Source organism: Cydia splendana, chromosome 8, assembly GCF_910591565.1.
Source record: "Cydia splendana chromosome 8, ilCydSple1.2, whole genome shotgun sequence".
Lineage (NCBI taxonomy): Eukaryota > Metazoa > Arthropoda > Insecta > Lepidoptera > Tortricidae > Cydia > Cydia splendana.
In genome coordinates this window covers 15,754,155-15,772,832 of record NC_085967.1, presented here as the reverse complement: position 1 = coordinate 15,772,832, position 18,678 = coordinate 15,754,155, and the positions used below count along the sequence as shown (strand labels likewise).

Sequence of the window (18,678 nt, the reverse complement as noted above, 5' to 3'; positions counted from 1 at the left end):
CTCAAATCTTAAAGGCATGCATATTGTGATTTTTGTGTTTTTATCAACAAATCAAGCATATACATTCAAAAAAGTGATATTTGATGAAATGGAACTGCTGATGATGATCAGAACGGAACTCTTCAACGACGCATAGTTCACGTTTGGCCATTTGTCCTCTTCGTTATGTTTATTAAGCAAGTTAAGTTTTTAAGCCACATTTTTGTCAAGCTCGAGTTCTGATGATGGGATCCATGAGGAATCGAGGGAACTCCTCAAATCTTAAAGGCATGCGTATAGAGATTTTTGTATTTTCATCAGAAAATTAAAGACTGTCGCATTTGATGAAGTGGAATTGCTGATGATGATCAGAACAGAACTCTTCAACGACGCATAGTACACGTTTCGCTAGGACTTGGACTTGGACCCGGACCTAGACTCAAACCCGGACTCGGACCTGGACCTGGATCCGGGCTCTTATCTGGACCTGAACCCGGACCTGGTCCTGGACCTGGATTTGGACCAGTACCTAGACCTGGACCTCGACCTGGACCTTGTCCTAGACCTGGTTCTGGACCCGGACCCGGACTCGGACCCGGACTCAGACAGACAGACAGACAGACAGACGGACGGACGGACGGACGGACGGACAGCGGAGTCTTAGTCATAGGGTCCCGTTTTACCCTTTGGGTACGGAACCCTAAAAATAAGGTCATGTGGTCCGGTCGGTAGGACGAAGCGGAATAACAAATCCTGGTAGTCCAATTAATCGAACCAAGTGGAAAAAAAAAATCATGTGGTCCGATCGGTAGGACGAAGCGGAATAACAAATCCTGGTAGTCCGATTAATCGGACCAGTTGGAAAAAAAAGTTCAAGTGGTCCGATCGCTAGGACAAGGGCAGTAGGACCACGTGTCCAGAGGGGCAAATTCTTGGGATTAGTTGTCAAATCGGACCCTCATGGCTCATGGGAATGAGCCGTGGCAAAATGCCGGGACAACGAGATGATGATATCTAGGTACCTACAAATCATATACATAATATGTAATTTAGTTACCGAACAGTTATTGGGTTATTACATCTACCCGGCCGTCGGACAATTTCTGCTGTATATTGCTGCTAAGAGTGACAGGGCAATATTCTATAACATATATATCTCTCTCTGTCTCTCACTCTCTCAGCACAAAGTGGCCGGTGACCGGATACATGTAACTTAAATCTAGATTAGACATTATTGGTCATGCCGGCGCTGAAGACTGGGACATGCGGTTATTAGTAACCGCGTGTCGGTTAAGTTAATTTACACTGCTTAAAATTGTGATTTTTAGGAACCTTTGTCCTACCGCGTTGCACTAATCTACGTCATAAATACCGTTGATCAAGTATTCAACCTGTCGGTGACGTCTGCCCGGGTCAAGCCACGGGAAAGCGTCGAGGTTCTGGCCCGCTTCAAACCCAAAGTCCCGGGACAGTCCTACACGGACTATTACATGGTCGATGATACAGCTGGCAACACTTACAGGTTCACCGTCTTTGGGAAGTCCATTGGTAAGTTTAAATTTTTTTTTACGGTCCATGTTTAAAAATTGATTTGTAGCCTTTGTAGGTACCTAGCCTGTAGTTGGCGTTTAATATTTAAATTTATACACGTTTATTTCATAACAGTTCTGTACCTATATGTATGCATAACTAAGATCAAGTGGTATCGGCGAGCCAATTTGCGGTTTTTCTTTTTGAAATTGGGCTCGTAGGTACGCCGTCCACTAACTCGATCGAAGCCTCTGAGGGCCTACCGCCCTGTCGAACCACGTTCGACGTGTTGCCTCCCTGTCACACCTAAGTACGAATTTACAAGTGCGACAGAGAGGCAACACGTCGAACTTGGTTCGCGGTAGGCCCTCTTAACGTAATACCAAGGTCGCGCAGTCCTGTACGCCGCCGTACCTACGCCCGTCTAGAAGACTCACTTTAGCTTCGCTATAATATTTGCAATAAATAGCTTGAAAATTTGGAAATACATAGTATTCTTAAGATGGCAATAAAATCGTTTAGGTCCAGATGTAACACTAAGTGAAAAGAAGCTTACTTTTAAAATCTGTAAAAATGTTCTGGAGCAAAGGAAGGCAGTGGTGAATATTATCAACAGATCCGCTATGGAAACTACTTACCAATGGCTTTTGCCCTTATCTGGGCAAGGATATTTCCAGGTAAATCTATGATTTCCACGTATGGTCAGGTGGGTCAGATATCATATCTCGCAGGCGTGACGCAGATCATTGTTTTGTCGCTTGGCTTCAGATCCATGTTTTTGCCACTGAATGTACCTGCGTATAGTGCTTACATTTGGATTGTGATGGTTTCAGATATCTACAGGTAACTGTGGATTGATAAGAGCATACGAAACTATAAAGACTACTGTGCTATTTAAGGCAACAGCTCTTGGAGTTTACACAGCTGAGCTGGCCTTGTTGGTCTTACATCAGGTAAAATCATGGTAAAATGCACTTATGTTCTTGGTTAGTGACTAGGCACTCACTAGATACTAGTAAAGTTTTATAGGATGGGATGGGACGATATCTCGGTAATCTCCCTTGTGTAGTTGCTGACACTGGTGATTGCCGCAGCCGGTAAGGCAGTTCTTATAGCACTAGCGGTTGACCAAAATCAGCTGCAAATGGTGTTAAAGGTATGAAAATCGGCACGATTAATCTTTAGGCCATTTGAATCAATTTGACCCGTGGCACCAAAAAATAAAAACAAACGGAAAGGAGTTATGACGTCATCTTTTCTTTGTATGGAAAAAAAAAAATTTGTTCAGAAACTTATCGTGTGTGGTATTAAATGAAAGGGCATTTTGAGCCGGTTCTAAAAATATATCACATTATTATATTTCCGTCACTTGCATTCAATTAAAATAAAAATAATTTTCAAACCGTACTAAGTTTGGGCTCCTCCAGATACGAAACCGTTGAATTATTTTTTTGTAAAATATACCTCAAGTAATACCCAATATCGTCATATCTAACCCCAAGAAATTAATTACGAAAATATTTAGATTTAAGATGACGTCATAACTCCTTTACGTTTGTTTTTATTTTTTGGTGCTACGGGTCAAATTGATTCAAATGGCCTAAAGATTAATCGTGCCGATTTTCATACCTTTAACACCATTTGCAGCTGATTCCCGAATTTCAGGCTGTACCGCTATCACTATTAGGTATTATTCAATCATCTCTGCAAGACAAGTAATTGAAAAAACTATTACTTAATGAAGTTCAGTTGAAACTAATAGCTATACGAAAAATTGATTGGGACACTGGGATTGTGATTTAATCTCTTCTAACCACGAAAAGGCAGCATTCATTTTAAGAGTAGATACCTGCCTAGTACTTATAAGTCGAATTAGACTACATGTTCATAAGTACTCCACTTTTTTCAGCCTCCCCGATTCCTTAACATGATAGCCACTATCATTTTACCCGGCAACCCAATGTTCACAATGGCTAACCACGTTTTCGGAAAGAATATCAAACGCAAAAATCAGTTTGTTCACCTGATGGAGAACAGTCTCAATCGCTTGACTTACATACCTTCAGCGTCAGTCTTCAATAAATACCTGGACTTTGGAGTCGGAAGTGTGTCTGATGTCTCGAGGAACATATCGCAGACTCTGTGCGTCACAAATCACGAAGAGGAAAATGGTTATATACAGTGGATTCCAGGTTCAATGCCGACAAACATGTTGGGCCATCCTCAGCAAACATACCTAGGTATATGTTTGCCGAGGATGGCCCAACATGTTGCACCTGCACAGTTGCATCCCAAAGACCCATGCAGGCTCCGATCTGGAGCTGCTCAACCTTTAAAGTACGGAAGCTGACGCTTTAACCTTTCTATGTTTATGGTAGTCGAGAATCGTAGGTGTATACCTCGATTGTGCTGTAGAGCATGGATAAAGATATAACTAAAAAATTGGTCAGGATTCTTATCATAAGTACATAGACAAAAGGTAAATAAACAGCGAAAACCCACCCTCCTCAAAATGGGTGATCCACATTGACTTAATGTATACATATTACTTACGGGTACTAAGAATGGTGCCAGTTGAGCGGTGTTATGTCATGTGTCACTCACGAATTAGAGCCAATCATGCAGTCTAATGCAACTAGTTGCGATCAATCGTGTGCGTAATGCGAACTCATCAACCAATCACGTTGTAGCATTCCACCCAGGCATACCAAACGAGAATGTTCGATCGAAATTATATGAACGGCCCGGCCCTATCTTTACTTTTGAAATTGGTGATTCATCCATTTGGTATTTGGTGACCTCGGCCCATCGATAGGGTAAGCCCGATGGGGTTTAAGAGCCATATGGGAGACAGATACCTATTTCTACAGATACCTAGGTAAAATGATATGTGCCAACTAACAACCGGATCGTGTATTCGAGATTAAGACTCGCCCAACATGTATGGCCGACATAAAATTTAATTGTCAACATTGGCCACGATGAACTCAACATTACTTATTGCTATAAAAAATATACTTGCAGATCCTGACAATATCTTCCTAATAGACCCGATTGAGTCAATAATACCCGCAAAAGAATCAAGACTGTTTACAGTCAGGTTTAGGTATGTATATGTATCGGGGGAATAAGCAGAAGGAAACTAACCGACATTACACTTAATAAGAGAGTATCTGATTAAGGGTTTGGGGTTAGGTCTGTAGAGTTAGGGATTTGGTAAGCAAAAAAGGCATGACATTTTGATTCTAGATCATCATCACCATATCAGCCCTTTATCGCCCACTGCTGAAGAAGAAGAAGAAGAAAGAAGAAGTGAACAGCAATATTCTGAATGGCGTCTACCCAACGAGCCAACGAACGCCAGGGGCTTCTTTCATTCTAGACTTATTTAAGATCAACAACATTAGGTGGTTAAATTGTTGTGGGAGTTATTTCTCATCAATCTTAATTGTAGGCCTAAACTAGAAGTCGAAGTTTACGGCTATCTAATGTGCGGCGATTTCTCATATGAGAGATATGAGAAGGATAGTGAAGAGGTTCAAATCAAACACACGTGGTTTAGAATACCCTGCATTGGCAACACGTGGTCTCACTGCACCGAATGGGCCACAGAATGGGAGTGTCCTAGTGAAGTACGTTTACTCTTTATCCAACCCAAGTCTTCTTGTATAAGGATTGCAACCCATATTTGTCTTTTTCTTAAGCCTCTTCTCTAGAGTGCCGGAAGAGTAAATATTTACTTACCCAAAAAATCATACCTTAATTATTTTTAGGTGATTCTACCACCCACTGTCCCAAACAGAACCACTTATGGCAATTTTATGCTGTCGAATAAACTAGAAACTGCTATGCATTTTAAATTCGAAGCACCGATAGGAACGTAAGTTTTATTGTGACTTTTTCATCATCATCATCATCTTAGCCTTTATCCCATATCCTAGGGTTTGGGGTCGGCTCTCCGTATCATTTTGCGCCATTCTTCTCTATTTTGCGTCATGTCAGGGCTTGCGCCTATCGTCCTCAAATCTTTCGACACTGTGCTCATCCATGTCGTAGGGGGGCGGCCTCTGCCCCTCCTATTTTCGGGTATGTCATTTAGGGCTCTCTTAGTCATGTGGTGGTCGTCTCTTCGCATTACGTGGCCAAACCAGCGCAGTCGGCTCTCGCACATTTTTTCGGCAATAGGTGCAACCTTGAACGTTCCACGGATATGATTATTCCGGACCCGGTCCATCAGCGTCACTCCTCCTGCCCATCTGAGCATGCGCACGTAATGCACTGCGCATTTATGTGCAGTGCATTACGTGCTCTTCCTCCTTACGCATTGGCCAGCATTCTGCTCCATACAGAAGCGCCGGACGTACAGCTCTTTTGTAGACGTTACCTTTTACTTGGATTGGCATTCGAGCATCACACAGCACCCCTGTTAACGCTCTCCATTTTTGCCAACCTGCCTGGATCCTGTTTTCTATGTCTGCTTTGGTGTTCAAGTCACTTGTTATTATCGATCCAAGGTATTTGAATTTGGTAACTTTATTGATCGGGATATTATCTACTAGAGGTGAAGGTCTATCCACAGGCGAGCCAGAGAGATTGCAGCACATGTACTCGGTTTTCTTGCGGCTTATTCTGATTCCCTTACTTTCGAGCCGGTTGCACCACTGGGACAACTGATCTTGTAGGTCATCAAAGGTCTCTGACACGAGCACTATGTCATCAGCGTATAATAATGACCAAGGAGCTGGTCGCTGCAGATCTTCGCTCACAAAGTTCATGACCGTATTGAACAAAAGTGGACTCATGGTTGAACCCTGGTGCACTCCTACCTTAACCTGGAAAGCTTCGCTCAAGCCTGCGGGGCTGCGCACTCTTGTGGTAACGTTGTGGTACATATCTTTTATTAGATCAATGTACTGTTCAGGTACAAAATGTGCTCTCAGTGCTGCCCATATCAGGTCTCTCGGTATACGATCAAATGCTTTTTCCAGGTCAATAAAGCTGAGATGTAGATCTTTTTTGAGAGTTTTGTACTTCTGTAAAAGCATTTTGATGGAGTGGATCGCATCAATAGTTCCCACGCCCCTAGTAAAGCCACATTGGTTTGGTGTTAATGCAATCAAGTGATTTAATTTATTAACAATAAGAGTTTCCCAAATTTTTAACGTATGTGAAGTTAACTTTACGGCTCTATAATTTCCGCAATCTGCAGCGTCTCCTTTGTTTTTATAAAAAGGAATGATCTCACTGTTTCTCCACATATTCGGCATTCTACCACTTTCTATGATAGTTGTGAAGAAGTTCGCCAGCCAGATTGCACCTGTATCGCCAAGTTTTTTCCAGAGTTCTATCGGAATTTCATCCGGCCCCATCGATTTATTGGTTTTCGCTCTTCTGATAGCATTTTTTACCTCCTGGGGTGTTATCGCCTCAATTGGGCCAGCAATGTAATTTATGGACTCTGACATCCTTTCTCGTGGAAACTCTTCATTCAATAAGGTGGAATAGTATTCTTGCCAACGTATGTTTATTTCTTTATCTTTGGTTATAAGTCTACCATCTTTATCTTTTATGTATTTATTTGATTTTATATCTTTAGTTTGATTATTTCTATATTTGTGTGTGGTGGCATTTTGAACAGAGCGGGAAATGGAGTCGCCTAGGTGCATTTTATGATTGATGAATAACGATTAAATGATTTTTCGAAAACATATTTATTACACTTTTAAATTCTTATTCAAGTAGTGCCAAAGTTTATTTATTTATTTATTCAAGTATCTGCTGCGATGTTTACCTAATTGTGCTAACACAATTATTTCACATGATATACAGTACACGCTATTGTTATCGTTATATACAAGATTATCGTATGGTTCAATCCACTTCAAAATTGACGATTCTGGTGGGTCATTCATATTGTTTCATTTACATTTCTGCTGTCGTGCTGTTTTCAATTATTAGCCTAGCGTATTACAACAACAAATATAGCAAACAGTTGTCTAAATCGACAACATCAAATTATTTTGTCGTATCTACAGCTTATAAAGTTTTTGGCCAGTAATTAATTAAGGTTGTTGTATATGGTTAAAAAGTATATTGATTGAATGTGAGAGAGCAAGAGAAATAGATTTTATAAGTAAAGTAAATATCATATAAAATTTGAATTTATTCATTCAATCATAAAAAGTTAGTAGATAATAACGACTCCATTTCCCACTCTGTTCAAAATGCCACCACTTGTCCGTACACTAATTATTACATTAATGATCTAATGAACTTATTGACTGAAATCAGGAACTATGTGGTCGTGCCAATGTGCGGCGTAGTACAAGGCCGAGGTTGGCAGATAATATCAGTAGCCATGGAACCTAAGACCTTAGGAAACTTCTACGAAACATGGGACTTGAAGCTCAACAAGCATCATAAGGTAAATACCCAGGTACTCGCTGACTGATCGTTGGCCCTATATATACCTGTGGGCGCAGCACGGTTCCATTTTTATCGTCTATGCGCTTCCCTTTCGCACTTACATACTTGTTAGAACGTGACAGGCATGGTGACAAGGGATAAAAACGCGACCGTGCTACGCCGCCTGATTACACTCAGCAGGAGCAGCTCTAAAGCTGCTTTCCACTGAGACGGAGACAAGCGGCGATGAGAGGAATCAAGCAATAGCATCAGTGCCGATTTAAGATATTTTGATGCCCTAAGCATTTCTAGACCATGGTGCCCCCTCTCCGTAGGGTCATCGAGATTACATTGAATTTTTTGGTAAGTTGAGTGACGTTCATTGCCGCATTACAGCTGAGAATGGAAATCAGTCACATCATTTTATAACGAAAATTGACAGTGCTGCAGGATGCAGTAACGTTGCAACAGAGTAATGTTGCTGCAGTCGCCACCCGAATGTCACCTTTATCATATCTTAGAATATTCGCTCGCGGCGAAAATTTTTCGATATTAAAACGCAATTTGATAGACAGTTGTACATTTTTACTTTTAGTATGGAAATCAGTCACATCATTTTATTACACAAAATTACAGTGATGCAGCAGTAACGTTGCAACAGAGTAATGCTGCTGCAGTCGCTACCCAAATGTCACCGTTATCATATCTTAGAAAGTTATTGAAAAAGCAAGCGAAGCGAGCGCGAAAATTTTTCGATAAAAAAACGCAATTTAATAGACAGTTGAACATTTTTACTTTTAGTATGGAAATCAGTCACATCATTTTATCACGAAAATTTACAGTGCTGCAGCAGTAACCTTACAACAGAGTAATGCTACTGCAGTCGCCACCCGAATGTCACGTTTATCATATCTTATAATGTAAGCAAGCGAAGCGAGCGCGAAAATTTTTCGATATAAAAAACGCAATTTGATAGACAGTTGTACATTTTTACTTTTAGTTCCAACCTGGCGCGAATCCAGGATTTCATACAGAGGAGGTATGGGACAGTTTTCTATCGGCCTAGCTTCGCATAGGGCTCGATATTTAAGGGTTTCAGCGAGGTTGTTTTCATACAGAAAAGATGCAAGAAAGCAGAGCTTGGAATTGACCAAGTGAATGTGAAGTGTGAGCAAGGCAGAAGGCCCAGCTGCGAAAGAGGAAAGCTTAGATTTGGATCCACGCCCAAGTGTAATTACCTAAGGCAGTTGATAACTTTGCCATAAGGCAGAAGACCTCGCATAAGACCTTACGCCACACTGCAAAAGAGTGGCTTGAAATCGAATCTATGCATGTAATCACGACTCTTCTATTGCTCGCTCTTTGGCTTCACTCGAAAGCGCTACTTGATAGGATGCTTTTAGTTTTCGGCTTTCACGGGGCCCCTTATAACACTTTGACAGTTAGGTCTCAGGATCGCGGCTAAGGAGCAACTCGGCTTGGCCGACAAATGCAAGAGAGCAAAATTCGCTATAAAATCGGTAACCTAATGTCGAAAAACTCGGCTGGCCGCAAGCCCGAAAGTAAGATTTTTTTCCATGACTTTAAGGGCGTAAGGTCAAATCGAGACGGGTTGTTAGTAAGCGTTGTGAATTACCGATTGTTTCCCAAAGAATTACGCGCCATTAGTTTTGCAAATTAGCTTTTGGACAGCTAAAAAAAATCGTGTGGTAAAAACGATGTGTCTGTCCCTAATTTTAAAATTTGTTCACCTTTTTCAACCTGGCATTTTGGAGCCCCCCCTGAACGTGGTGCTCTAAGCACGTGCTTGTTTTGCTTATTGGTTAATCCGGCACTGAATAGCATTGGTTGTAATCCAGTGGAGTGGAGTATAGAGATGTGGATCACAATTCTTTTCATCTCCGTTTATCTCCGCCTCATTGGAAAGGCAGTCTAATTCGATGCGAGCGTCTGTCATGCTGTGCTAGAACGTTGAAAGCATCAGTCGTGTAAAAAGTGCCAGTTTAAAGGGTTGGGTGCTTGTCGCGAGCGAAAGATCTCACTGGGAGAGTAGTAGTAGCCCTCGCACCGCCTAAAAAATTGCTAGGGTTGCCTCTGCTTCTAATTAATAAAGTACGATTTATCACACATCAGATATCTCTGCATTTGGTTGATCCGCTTTAACTCGTATCCCTAATACCGGCTCCACATGCTTGGCAAACAACGGTAAACAGCAACCACCAAACAAACACGAACGTGTGGATAGATGTTTGTCGGTGTCGGTTTTTTGCAGAAATCAAAGGGGTGTTCGACAAACTGGCACGTTCGCCAAGCCTAGGGAAGCCGTGTTTGTGTTGGGTGGTGTTTGGCGTTTGTAACAAACATCAAGCACGTGGAAACGGCATAAGGCTCAAACAATTTTACTTAATCAAGGTACCTAGGTAACTACTTAAACACTCGCTCGGTGGTGCGTTATTTTGCCCAGCCCAAGTAAATTTTATGCGACTACAATCCAATTTTTTTCCGTCTTATGTACATGTAACAGTCCAATTCCAAAACCAGTATCAAACGTACTGAATTGAGGCTTGCCCTATGCATCATTTGGCTGAATTCTCCTGTTATATCTAGGCCTACATACAACTAACTGGAAACGCTGAGAGCAGTGAGTTAGAACTGATGTCGCACGGATACAACCCCGACACTCAAGCGGTCTACGAATTTCCGCCCACCATCACAGGATGCACCAACTACGCCACGGCGTATTTCCACAACGTTACGAGGATGAGCATACAGTTAGTAATTTTAGCTTTGCTAAATGCTAGGTCAAGTGTATGCTGCTGCAAATATCATATATTTGTACTTTATACCCTTCTCTTCGTCTTTCTTGAAAGCAAAAAGCTTTGTGTATAACTACCTATGCTCTTTTCTACCACAACTTTTAATAATAATGGGTAGTTTTTGTGAATGATTAAATTTTAAAGAATAGTATGTGCAACGGAACGTGTTTACGCTTTTCATGTCTAGGCTTACGACAAAGATCTAACTGAAAGAGCTGAGAATAGTGAAAAACAAGTAGACTAATGTTGTTCCATTTGTCCCATCCCAATTCCATACATTGATCGCAACCGTTTTGCGAGAGCAATCCAAAAACAATAAAAGGCACAGATACTTAGGGCTGATTTAGAAGGCGCGCGAACTCACATGCGATTTTAGTTACATTGCGGACTGTTGGTTACGTCCAATTCAACCGACCGATCAAAAACCGCAATGTAATGAAACTTGGATACGAGTTCGCGCATCGTCTAAATGAGCCCTTAATGGTTACAGGATATTAGAATCTATATGATATTTAACTTTCTTACGTTAGGTACTAAATGTTACCTATAATTATAAGTTATAACGTTACTTTAAATTTAAATCCTATGTTTATCATTTATATCCTATATCTACCTATCTCATCAGCGTAAGAATATTAAATTCTGTGCCATGGCTCGGAGCGGACGACTGCGGGTCAATAGTGATACCACCCAAGCAAATACTGTGCTACCACTGGTGGTTCTTTCCGAAAGAGGTCAACAAAGTTTACCAGACCACCATCACGTGCTCATGCGTCGTCTTGATAAATGGCAGGTAATATTACAATAAGCTTTCAAGAGAACTTTGATGTTGATTGGTTAGTTCCTTTGAATACCTAAGGCATTCCTATTTGTTTGGTAAAACGATTAATACTAAATAACATGGAGCGCGCAGTTAACTGGTTTAAGTAAGATAGACTAGAAGCCTGTAGTATACTCTTCTGACTCTTCATAAGCTTAACTACCAGGGATAGATGAAAGTATGTCGTTATTTTCAGACCCATCGCTGAACCAAAAGAAATATTCATCCAAATTACTGGATTTTCGGAGCTTCCCGATTTGAGAGTAAGTTTTGATATTATTTTGCTTTATAGGTACTTATTTCCAAAGGAAAATAATATTTCAATGTCCATTTAGTAAGTACCTAATGTTTCTATTAGGCACAAGCTACATTTAATGTGCTCAAGCGTACCCATTTCAACTACATATTTCAAGCATATGTAAGTATAAGTAGCCGTTCTCCATAGTAATTATAATTATACTAATCGGTTTTGCAGGTATTACCCAAATTGAACAATTTTCACGACATAGTGGTCAATGAGAGGGTTTCACGCACGATTACCATTTACAACTACTGTTCTTGCTTTTTTACGTCAAAATTATATTACACCCTCAATGGTATGGACGACGATTGGAGTGGTGATAGGATGGAAATCGACTCTGAAATTGTATGTATAAACTAGCTACGTAGGTATGTACACTAAATGTTTATGTTTGCATGTGGCTTATTAATCCTCTATTAAGAGGGCGCGTGAGAGGATTTTTTTCCATTAGTTCTATCTAAGTACCGCATTCGGCGCAATATTTTACAGAAAAACTGGTTCGGAGCTTGTCAACAGAACTGCTAACAATCACACTTTACAGTCAATGAATTTTCTGTACCATTTAATACCTTGTCTCAGTGAGAATGTGGAAGCAGCTAGAGATCAAATATTAATGTCACTGTGACATGGTTCAAATAGTACATAAATCAACCGTACGGTTTAACAACAGAATAGTCTGAAACCGTCCAATCACTGCGAAGTCAAGTTGACGGTGACGCCAGATGGGGCGGGACCCCGGCAGGTCGACATTTCTTACACGGTGCTGTACCGCAACGAGTTTGACCAGATAGAGGAGATCCAGCCCATTACCAAGACTATATGCATCGTTTGGTATGACGGAATATATCCTAGCATCAAGGTAAACCAACTAATGAACAGTTAAGGTGCAGTGGGTTCAGCCAGCAGATTTTTTGAAAAATTGTAGCGCTTTTTATTTAGCGTCGGTATAGACGGACTGCAGCGCGTTCCCATACAGATTTCAGTCGGGTTGCTGTCCATCTGTATCGGCCTTTAGATCATAATACGGTTGCCGAAAAATATGAATAGCAATCTTGAGGCTTTTGTCTAGTAACTTGGATTCGATATGTACTCAAATCAAACAACTTTCGCTCGATAGAAAAAAGTCATGAATATAAGTCTAAAACGCACACTTAAATATTTGTAATTATTTTTGCACAAAAGCTATTAACATGAAAATTGCTTCTAAAAATGCGGAATGTTGTTTTTGACCGAACTTCTCGATTACTTTTTTTTGTTAAAAAAAACTATTCAGTAACACGCACAGCCGTCCGCTCAGTGCCACAGAATAACTAATAGTACTACCGTACAGAAAATTCACTCCTTCACAAAAGTCAGCTTTAGGTACAAAATTATACCTATACTCGCCGCCTGCAATAAAATTGAAACTTATAACCGCGCACGAACGGTGAATCTTCATTGCACGAGCGTCACGTGACACGACTATCGTGCGGTCGAGCGGCAGCCCACTGCCATACGCCTGCCCTGCCCGGGAGGGCGCCGGCCAAATGTATAAACTGCGTAGTGACACCCCGGGGTGTCATGGTATAATAATATACTCCGCCTGGTACTCTATTCCGAGATTCGCGTATAACCTAACTGACACGGGCCTACGTCATCATGCTGTTGACAGGTTCTCAAACTTTAAAATGTGGGAGAATTTTAACCAACGGTGAAAGTTATTTTAACGGCATTAATTTTAAGTTATGCATGTAGAAACATAGTAAAATAAAACAAATCTAATGTATTAAATTAAACTTTATTTATCTATACAAGACAAACGTTTAAAAAACTAATTCACAGTTACACATTAATTACCAAGCTTACGACGTGAAAAGTTTGGAAAACACTGCGACTGCTGACACTGAGCGAGAAGGAAATAACAATTAACACGCGCCCGTGTCACTCTGGGAATAGAAGACCATGGTCTAATAAAACATGGTCTTCCATTCCCAGAGTGACACGGGCCTACGTCACAATAACATTGCCACTTTATTTCAACATAACATGTTACATGGGTACATTATACCTATGGTTAATAAGTTAAAATATTTCTTTATAATTTTATAATTTTCATTTATATGTATTTTAGCTTAAATTTTACAATAACACGTCATTTTTAATTACTCGTTAGCAATATCTTCCGATTCACGAAAGAAATTTCAGACTTTCGGGTAATTCTGTTTATACTATTGGCAACACAGGATAGCGCTGTGCACATTTGACAATTCGGATCTAGATAACTTCATGCCCTGACCGTCATCCTTGTCGAACGCGTGTTAATTGTTATTTCCTTCTCGCTCAGTGTCAGCAGTCGCAGTGTTTTCCAAACTTTTCACGTCGTAAGCTTGGTAATTAATGTGTAACTGTGAATTCGTTTTTTAAACGTTTGTCTTGTATAGATAAATAAAGTTTAATTTAATACATTAGATTTGTTTTATTTTACTATGTTTCTACATGAATAACTTAAAATTAATGCCGTTAAAATAATTTTCACCGTTGGTTAAAATTCTCCCACATTTCAAAGTTTGAGAACCTGTAAACAGCATGATGACGTAGGCGCGTGTCAGTTAGGTCATACGCGAATCTCGGAATGGAGTACCAGGCGGAGTATATTATTATACCATGTAGAAGACCATGTTTTATTAGACCATGCCCCCTGTCAGTGCTCAGCGAGTTGCGTTCGGAGAAGCACCTGAACTCACTGCACCTTAACAACAGTAAAGGCCCCTGTACACAATGGGCCAGCGCCGGCCAGTCCAAGGGACGCAGTCATGCGGTTTAATGAGATAGCAATATCACTTGCTCCCTCTAACGCATAAGTGCGTCCCCCAGACTGGCCCACGCTGGCATTAAGAGGCATAATCAAATGGGTAGAATGAGCGTATATCCAATTATTCTAATAATTTGGTATGACAGACATTTAGTTAATTTGTATATATTATTTTCAGGTAAAGCGAACGATATCTGTAAAATGTCCAGTGATATTGAGCAATCATTGCGTTTGGAATATTACTAATGTCGATGAGTAAGTACACCAACGTGCTTATCCTTAACACAATTAAGTTTTTTGGCTCTACTAAACGACTATTGTCTAGGTACTTAGTCATATACCATAACCAATAATTTGACAATGCAAAATCAATAAAGCATTAACAAGATGAACAGCCTATCAATTTGCCCATGACTGTGAATTTTTTGTGCACCTTAATAGCTTGGTCCTTAGTAACTACGTAAAAGGACATTTGATCAGCTGCCAACAACTATGTTCGCGCACATCACTGATAGGAAGTATTAAATCTATCCCACAACGCAGGTTCAATAAAGCTTTAATGGACTGTCGACCAAACGTACCTTTGGCCGTGAACCTGCATGCTCCCGACCTTTGCGTGCGGCCCGGCGAAGTAGAACTCATCTTCGTAATTGGCTGTGTCTATGACGTACCAGTCGCCTGGAGCCTACGAAGGGAGAAGATATGCGATTGCGCTATGATTGAGGTCCAGAAAGGAATATCTACGTATGAGTGGCGACATAATTGCGTGCACAGGTCTTTGGTTGAGTTGACACCTTCGAATGGGATCGTTTCGGTGAATATTGAACGGTTTATTTTAATCTTTACTCTTCATAATCATTAGTGTCCGACCGAAACATGTTTTTTTGCCGAAACCGAAACCGAAACCGAATGTTCGGCATTGGCTCTAGTTTCGGCCGAAACCGAAACCGAACCTTTTGTAGATTTGTTAAAATCGTTGAAAAAATGTCATAAAACCGCTTTTACACATATTATGGGGCTGTCAACACTCAACACCCAATGTCCTTGAAATGTATGTTACTTAAGCAGTTTTTTAAGAAAATTACTAGAGTTAGACCAAGATAATTCTGCAACGATTTTGATAACACATCGTTATTTTAAACGTCAAAACTTCTATGAAATTATGACGTATAAATAACATTTGCACTAGTTGCACTGCTAATACTGCTATCAAAATCATTGTAGAATTTTCTTGGTCTAACTCTATTCATTCACCAGTCAAGCTATCATGTAGATATAGGGTCAACTAAAAAACCAACCATAAACGCGAGCGCAGCGAGCGCGAAATTTTTTGTTGACAAATATCGCAAGGCCGGGTACCGATCTTCAACTAGGCCTAATAGTCCGAAGTTCCCCAGTGAGGCGAACTTTCATGCGAAGTTAAAGCCGTGCTTCAGGCTTCAGGATAAGTAGTTGAGCACAGACTTCAACCAATGACCATTGTATTAAAAACCGAGACCGCAGGCCGAGCATGGCGCAGCGAGGCTAAATGCTAAGCTGATGTAGAGGACATGTGGAACACAAACCAATGGTAAATTGAGGTAAAAAGTGAGGCTAAGGTCGAGCATTCGTATGATAAACTGTACTGGGGACACTTTTAAGAGTTTTTTCTTCATTTTAATCAATTGTCAGCTGTTCAGCCTCGCAAAATATAAACTATTGAGAAAATCAACTTTGCGGCACTAGTTGAGCGTAGCCTTAAGCCTAGCTTAAAATTTGCCATTAGAGGTACTTATGTAGGAAAAGGAATAAGTGAGTGAATAAGAGCAAAAAAGACATCGTTCGACTCGGGCCGACCTGATACTGGGGGCCCCGACATGCTTAATCCGGCCCTGCTTAAAATCACCATTAAACGGTTCTAATGTAGTGAGGAAGCCGGACGAGTCCCGATAAGGCCTAGTTTACTCTCTGGGTTAGAATATCAGTCTGATGGCAGTCGCTTTCGTAAAAACTAGTGCCTACGCCAATTCTTGGGATTAGTTGTCAATTGGACCCCAGGCTCCCATTCCCATTGCCACGGCCCGGCAAAAATTCCGGTATCACGCGAGGAAGATGATGAGTTTTCTTATTATTCTCTTGCCCAGGGCCCAGTAACATGCGTCAGTGCTATCTCATTCACACCGATACAATTAGACAGTGTGCGCGTTATAGGTATTGACAGCCTCTTAAGACTGCGTCGACCGTCCAGTGGCGCCCTCATTAGTAGAATTGTATTTTATAATAAACCAATTAATTTCTGTACCTATACATGAATCAATATATGTAGGTATTAATATTGTTGTCCTACTTATTCCCCAACTTTTGGTCTTTGTCCGAAGTACCATTTCGTAAGTTTCGGCCCGGCCGAAAGGTTCGGCCAGTTTTTGGCCGAAACCGAAACTCCAGCCGAAACATGATTTTTTGGCCGAAACTGGCCGAAACCGAAACCGAACCTTCGGTCGGACACTAATAATCATGTGTCCAAAAACGAGGAATGGAGAGAAAATAGCTGTAGGCTGGATATTGACCTTACTTATAAACGTACAATACTACAGAGAAAACTTAGGCTCCTACATAAAAACTTCTATCCTCCTGAGACCCAAGAAGCAGTTGTTTTGTTTTTGAATTTTGAACCTTTAGTTAATCAACAAAAGTTCAGAATAGATTGTGGAATATATACATACAAAAAAATTACGCGGGGGTGCGTAGATCATTTTTTGATGACTGTGTTAGGTACCTACAAAATACAAGTCATGTACCGTAATTAGAAAAATAATTAAATGTAATTAATGGTAAATTGTAACAAACGTTTGTATCTATTATGTTTGTGTCAGGTTTAGCAATGAAATTATATATTGAGTGAGCAGTTGAGCACTGAAATATTGAAGTACATATGTTAACGATTAAAAACGTTTCAGACCGGCAATCCTGCGCTCTTACATTTGAAGTTTAATTACACGTACGAAGGCCTCAACACGCTATGTTACGTGCTAACTCTGCCCAATCAGAGGTCGTTGTATTTATATATCCACGTTTTTGCGAATGTCATATCCAAGGGGATACTGACTCCTTTACGGAGACCAGCTGTTGACACGAATGACTACTTGGCTGTGCTGGAATGTGGGAAAGTTCCCATAAATAATTTGGATCCGGTCATTAGAGTAAGTCATGGTCAATAATAAGTATTCACATTAAACGCATGCTGCATAGGTATATACAACGAGTATTATGCTCTTCATACCTATATGTACATGTATAGACATACGACATACATGATACCCAGAAGGAAAGGATCGAATGATAAAAGAGAGGGACATAAACTTTAAACTATGGATAGCGTGGAGCTTTCGCTTTTTTGCATTTCTATCGCTCGTGCTAAATTCTTGTGACAGAATTTTTTCGAATTTTCTATCTACCTACGAATTTTCATTTCTGAAGCCGAGATCAGAGATCAATCGAAGAGAAATATTACTAAATGATGGCCACGAACCGAAAGACACAGCGTACGGACACAATGTTTATCATGTCCACATATATTAATTGCAGATCATATGGTTCTACAATCCAACCGAGGTGTTCACAACGTGGAGGCTCCTTCGAGGAAACACTACAAGCCAAGACTCAGTGATCAAATGTCTGCTTTACTTCGCCGAGGTCCCGCCGTTGGGAAAGCTGGCGATCCCTTTCGCATTCATGCCTACAGAAATGGTGGACTATGAAGTAAATATTTTTCATTGTTAGATATACCTCATACTTAAAAATTTGACGATAATAACCAGTTAGATGTAGACGTCATTTTAAGAACGAAAGTTCAAACTTGTGTAGTTTTGAAAATTCGTTTTATTATACAATTATTCCACAGAGATTAGTTTTTAGGGTGCCGTACCCAAAGGGTAAAAACGGGACCCTATTAGTAAGACTCCACTGTCCGTCTGTCTGTCATCAGGCGGCTGTCCATAAATTACGTCATCGATTTTTGACAATTTTGGACCCCCCCCCAAATCATCCAAAAATCATG

At 40.6% G+C, this 18,678-nt stretch overlaps 1 protein-coding gene across 1 annotated transcript in view; it reads left to right on the top strand.

Moving 5' to 3' along the window:
- The window catches only part of LOC134793114 (cilia- and flagella-associated protein 65-like), a 29,695-nt gene that overhangs the window by 755 nt on the left and 10,262 nt on the right, over window positions 1–18,678 (top strand). The window contains exons 2-18 of the mRNA XM_063764649.1: window positions 1,308–1,527; window positions 2,032–2,186; window positions 2,343–2,462; window positions 3,419–3,701; window positions 4,534–4,615; window positions 4,964–5,141; window positions 5,283–5,389; window positions 7,801–7,933; window positions 10,522–10,685; window positions 11,356–11,523; window positions 11,747–11,813; window positions 12,026–12,196; window positions 12,522–12,710; window positions 14,821–14,897; window positions 15,186–15,456; window positions 17,579–17,821; window positions 18,207–18,380. Of these exons, the coding sequence (XP_063620719.1) occupies window positions 1,308–1,527; window positions 2,032–2,186; window positions 2,343–2,462; window positions 3,419–3,701; window positions 4,534–4,615; window positions 4,964–5,141; window positions 5,283–5,389; window positions 7,801–7,933; window positions 10,522–10,685; window positions 11,356–11,523; window positions 11,747–11,813; window positions 12,026–12,196; window positions 12,522–12,710; window positions 14,821–14,897; window positions 15,186–15,456; window positions 17,579–17,821; window positions 18,207–18,380 (2,802 nt within the window). The remainder of the gene's footprint in view (window positions 1–1,307; window positions 1,528–2,031; window positions 2,187–2,342; window positions 2,463–3,418; window positions 3,702–4,533; window positions 4,616–4,963; window positions 5,142–5,282; window positions 5,390–7,800; window positions 7,934–10,521; window positions 10,686–11,355; window positions 11,524–11,746; window positions 11,814–12,025; window positions 12,197–12,521; window positions 12,711–14,820; window positions 14,898–15,185; window positions 15,457–17,578; window positions 17,822–18,206; window positions 18,381–18,678) is intronic.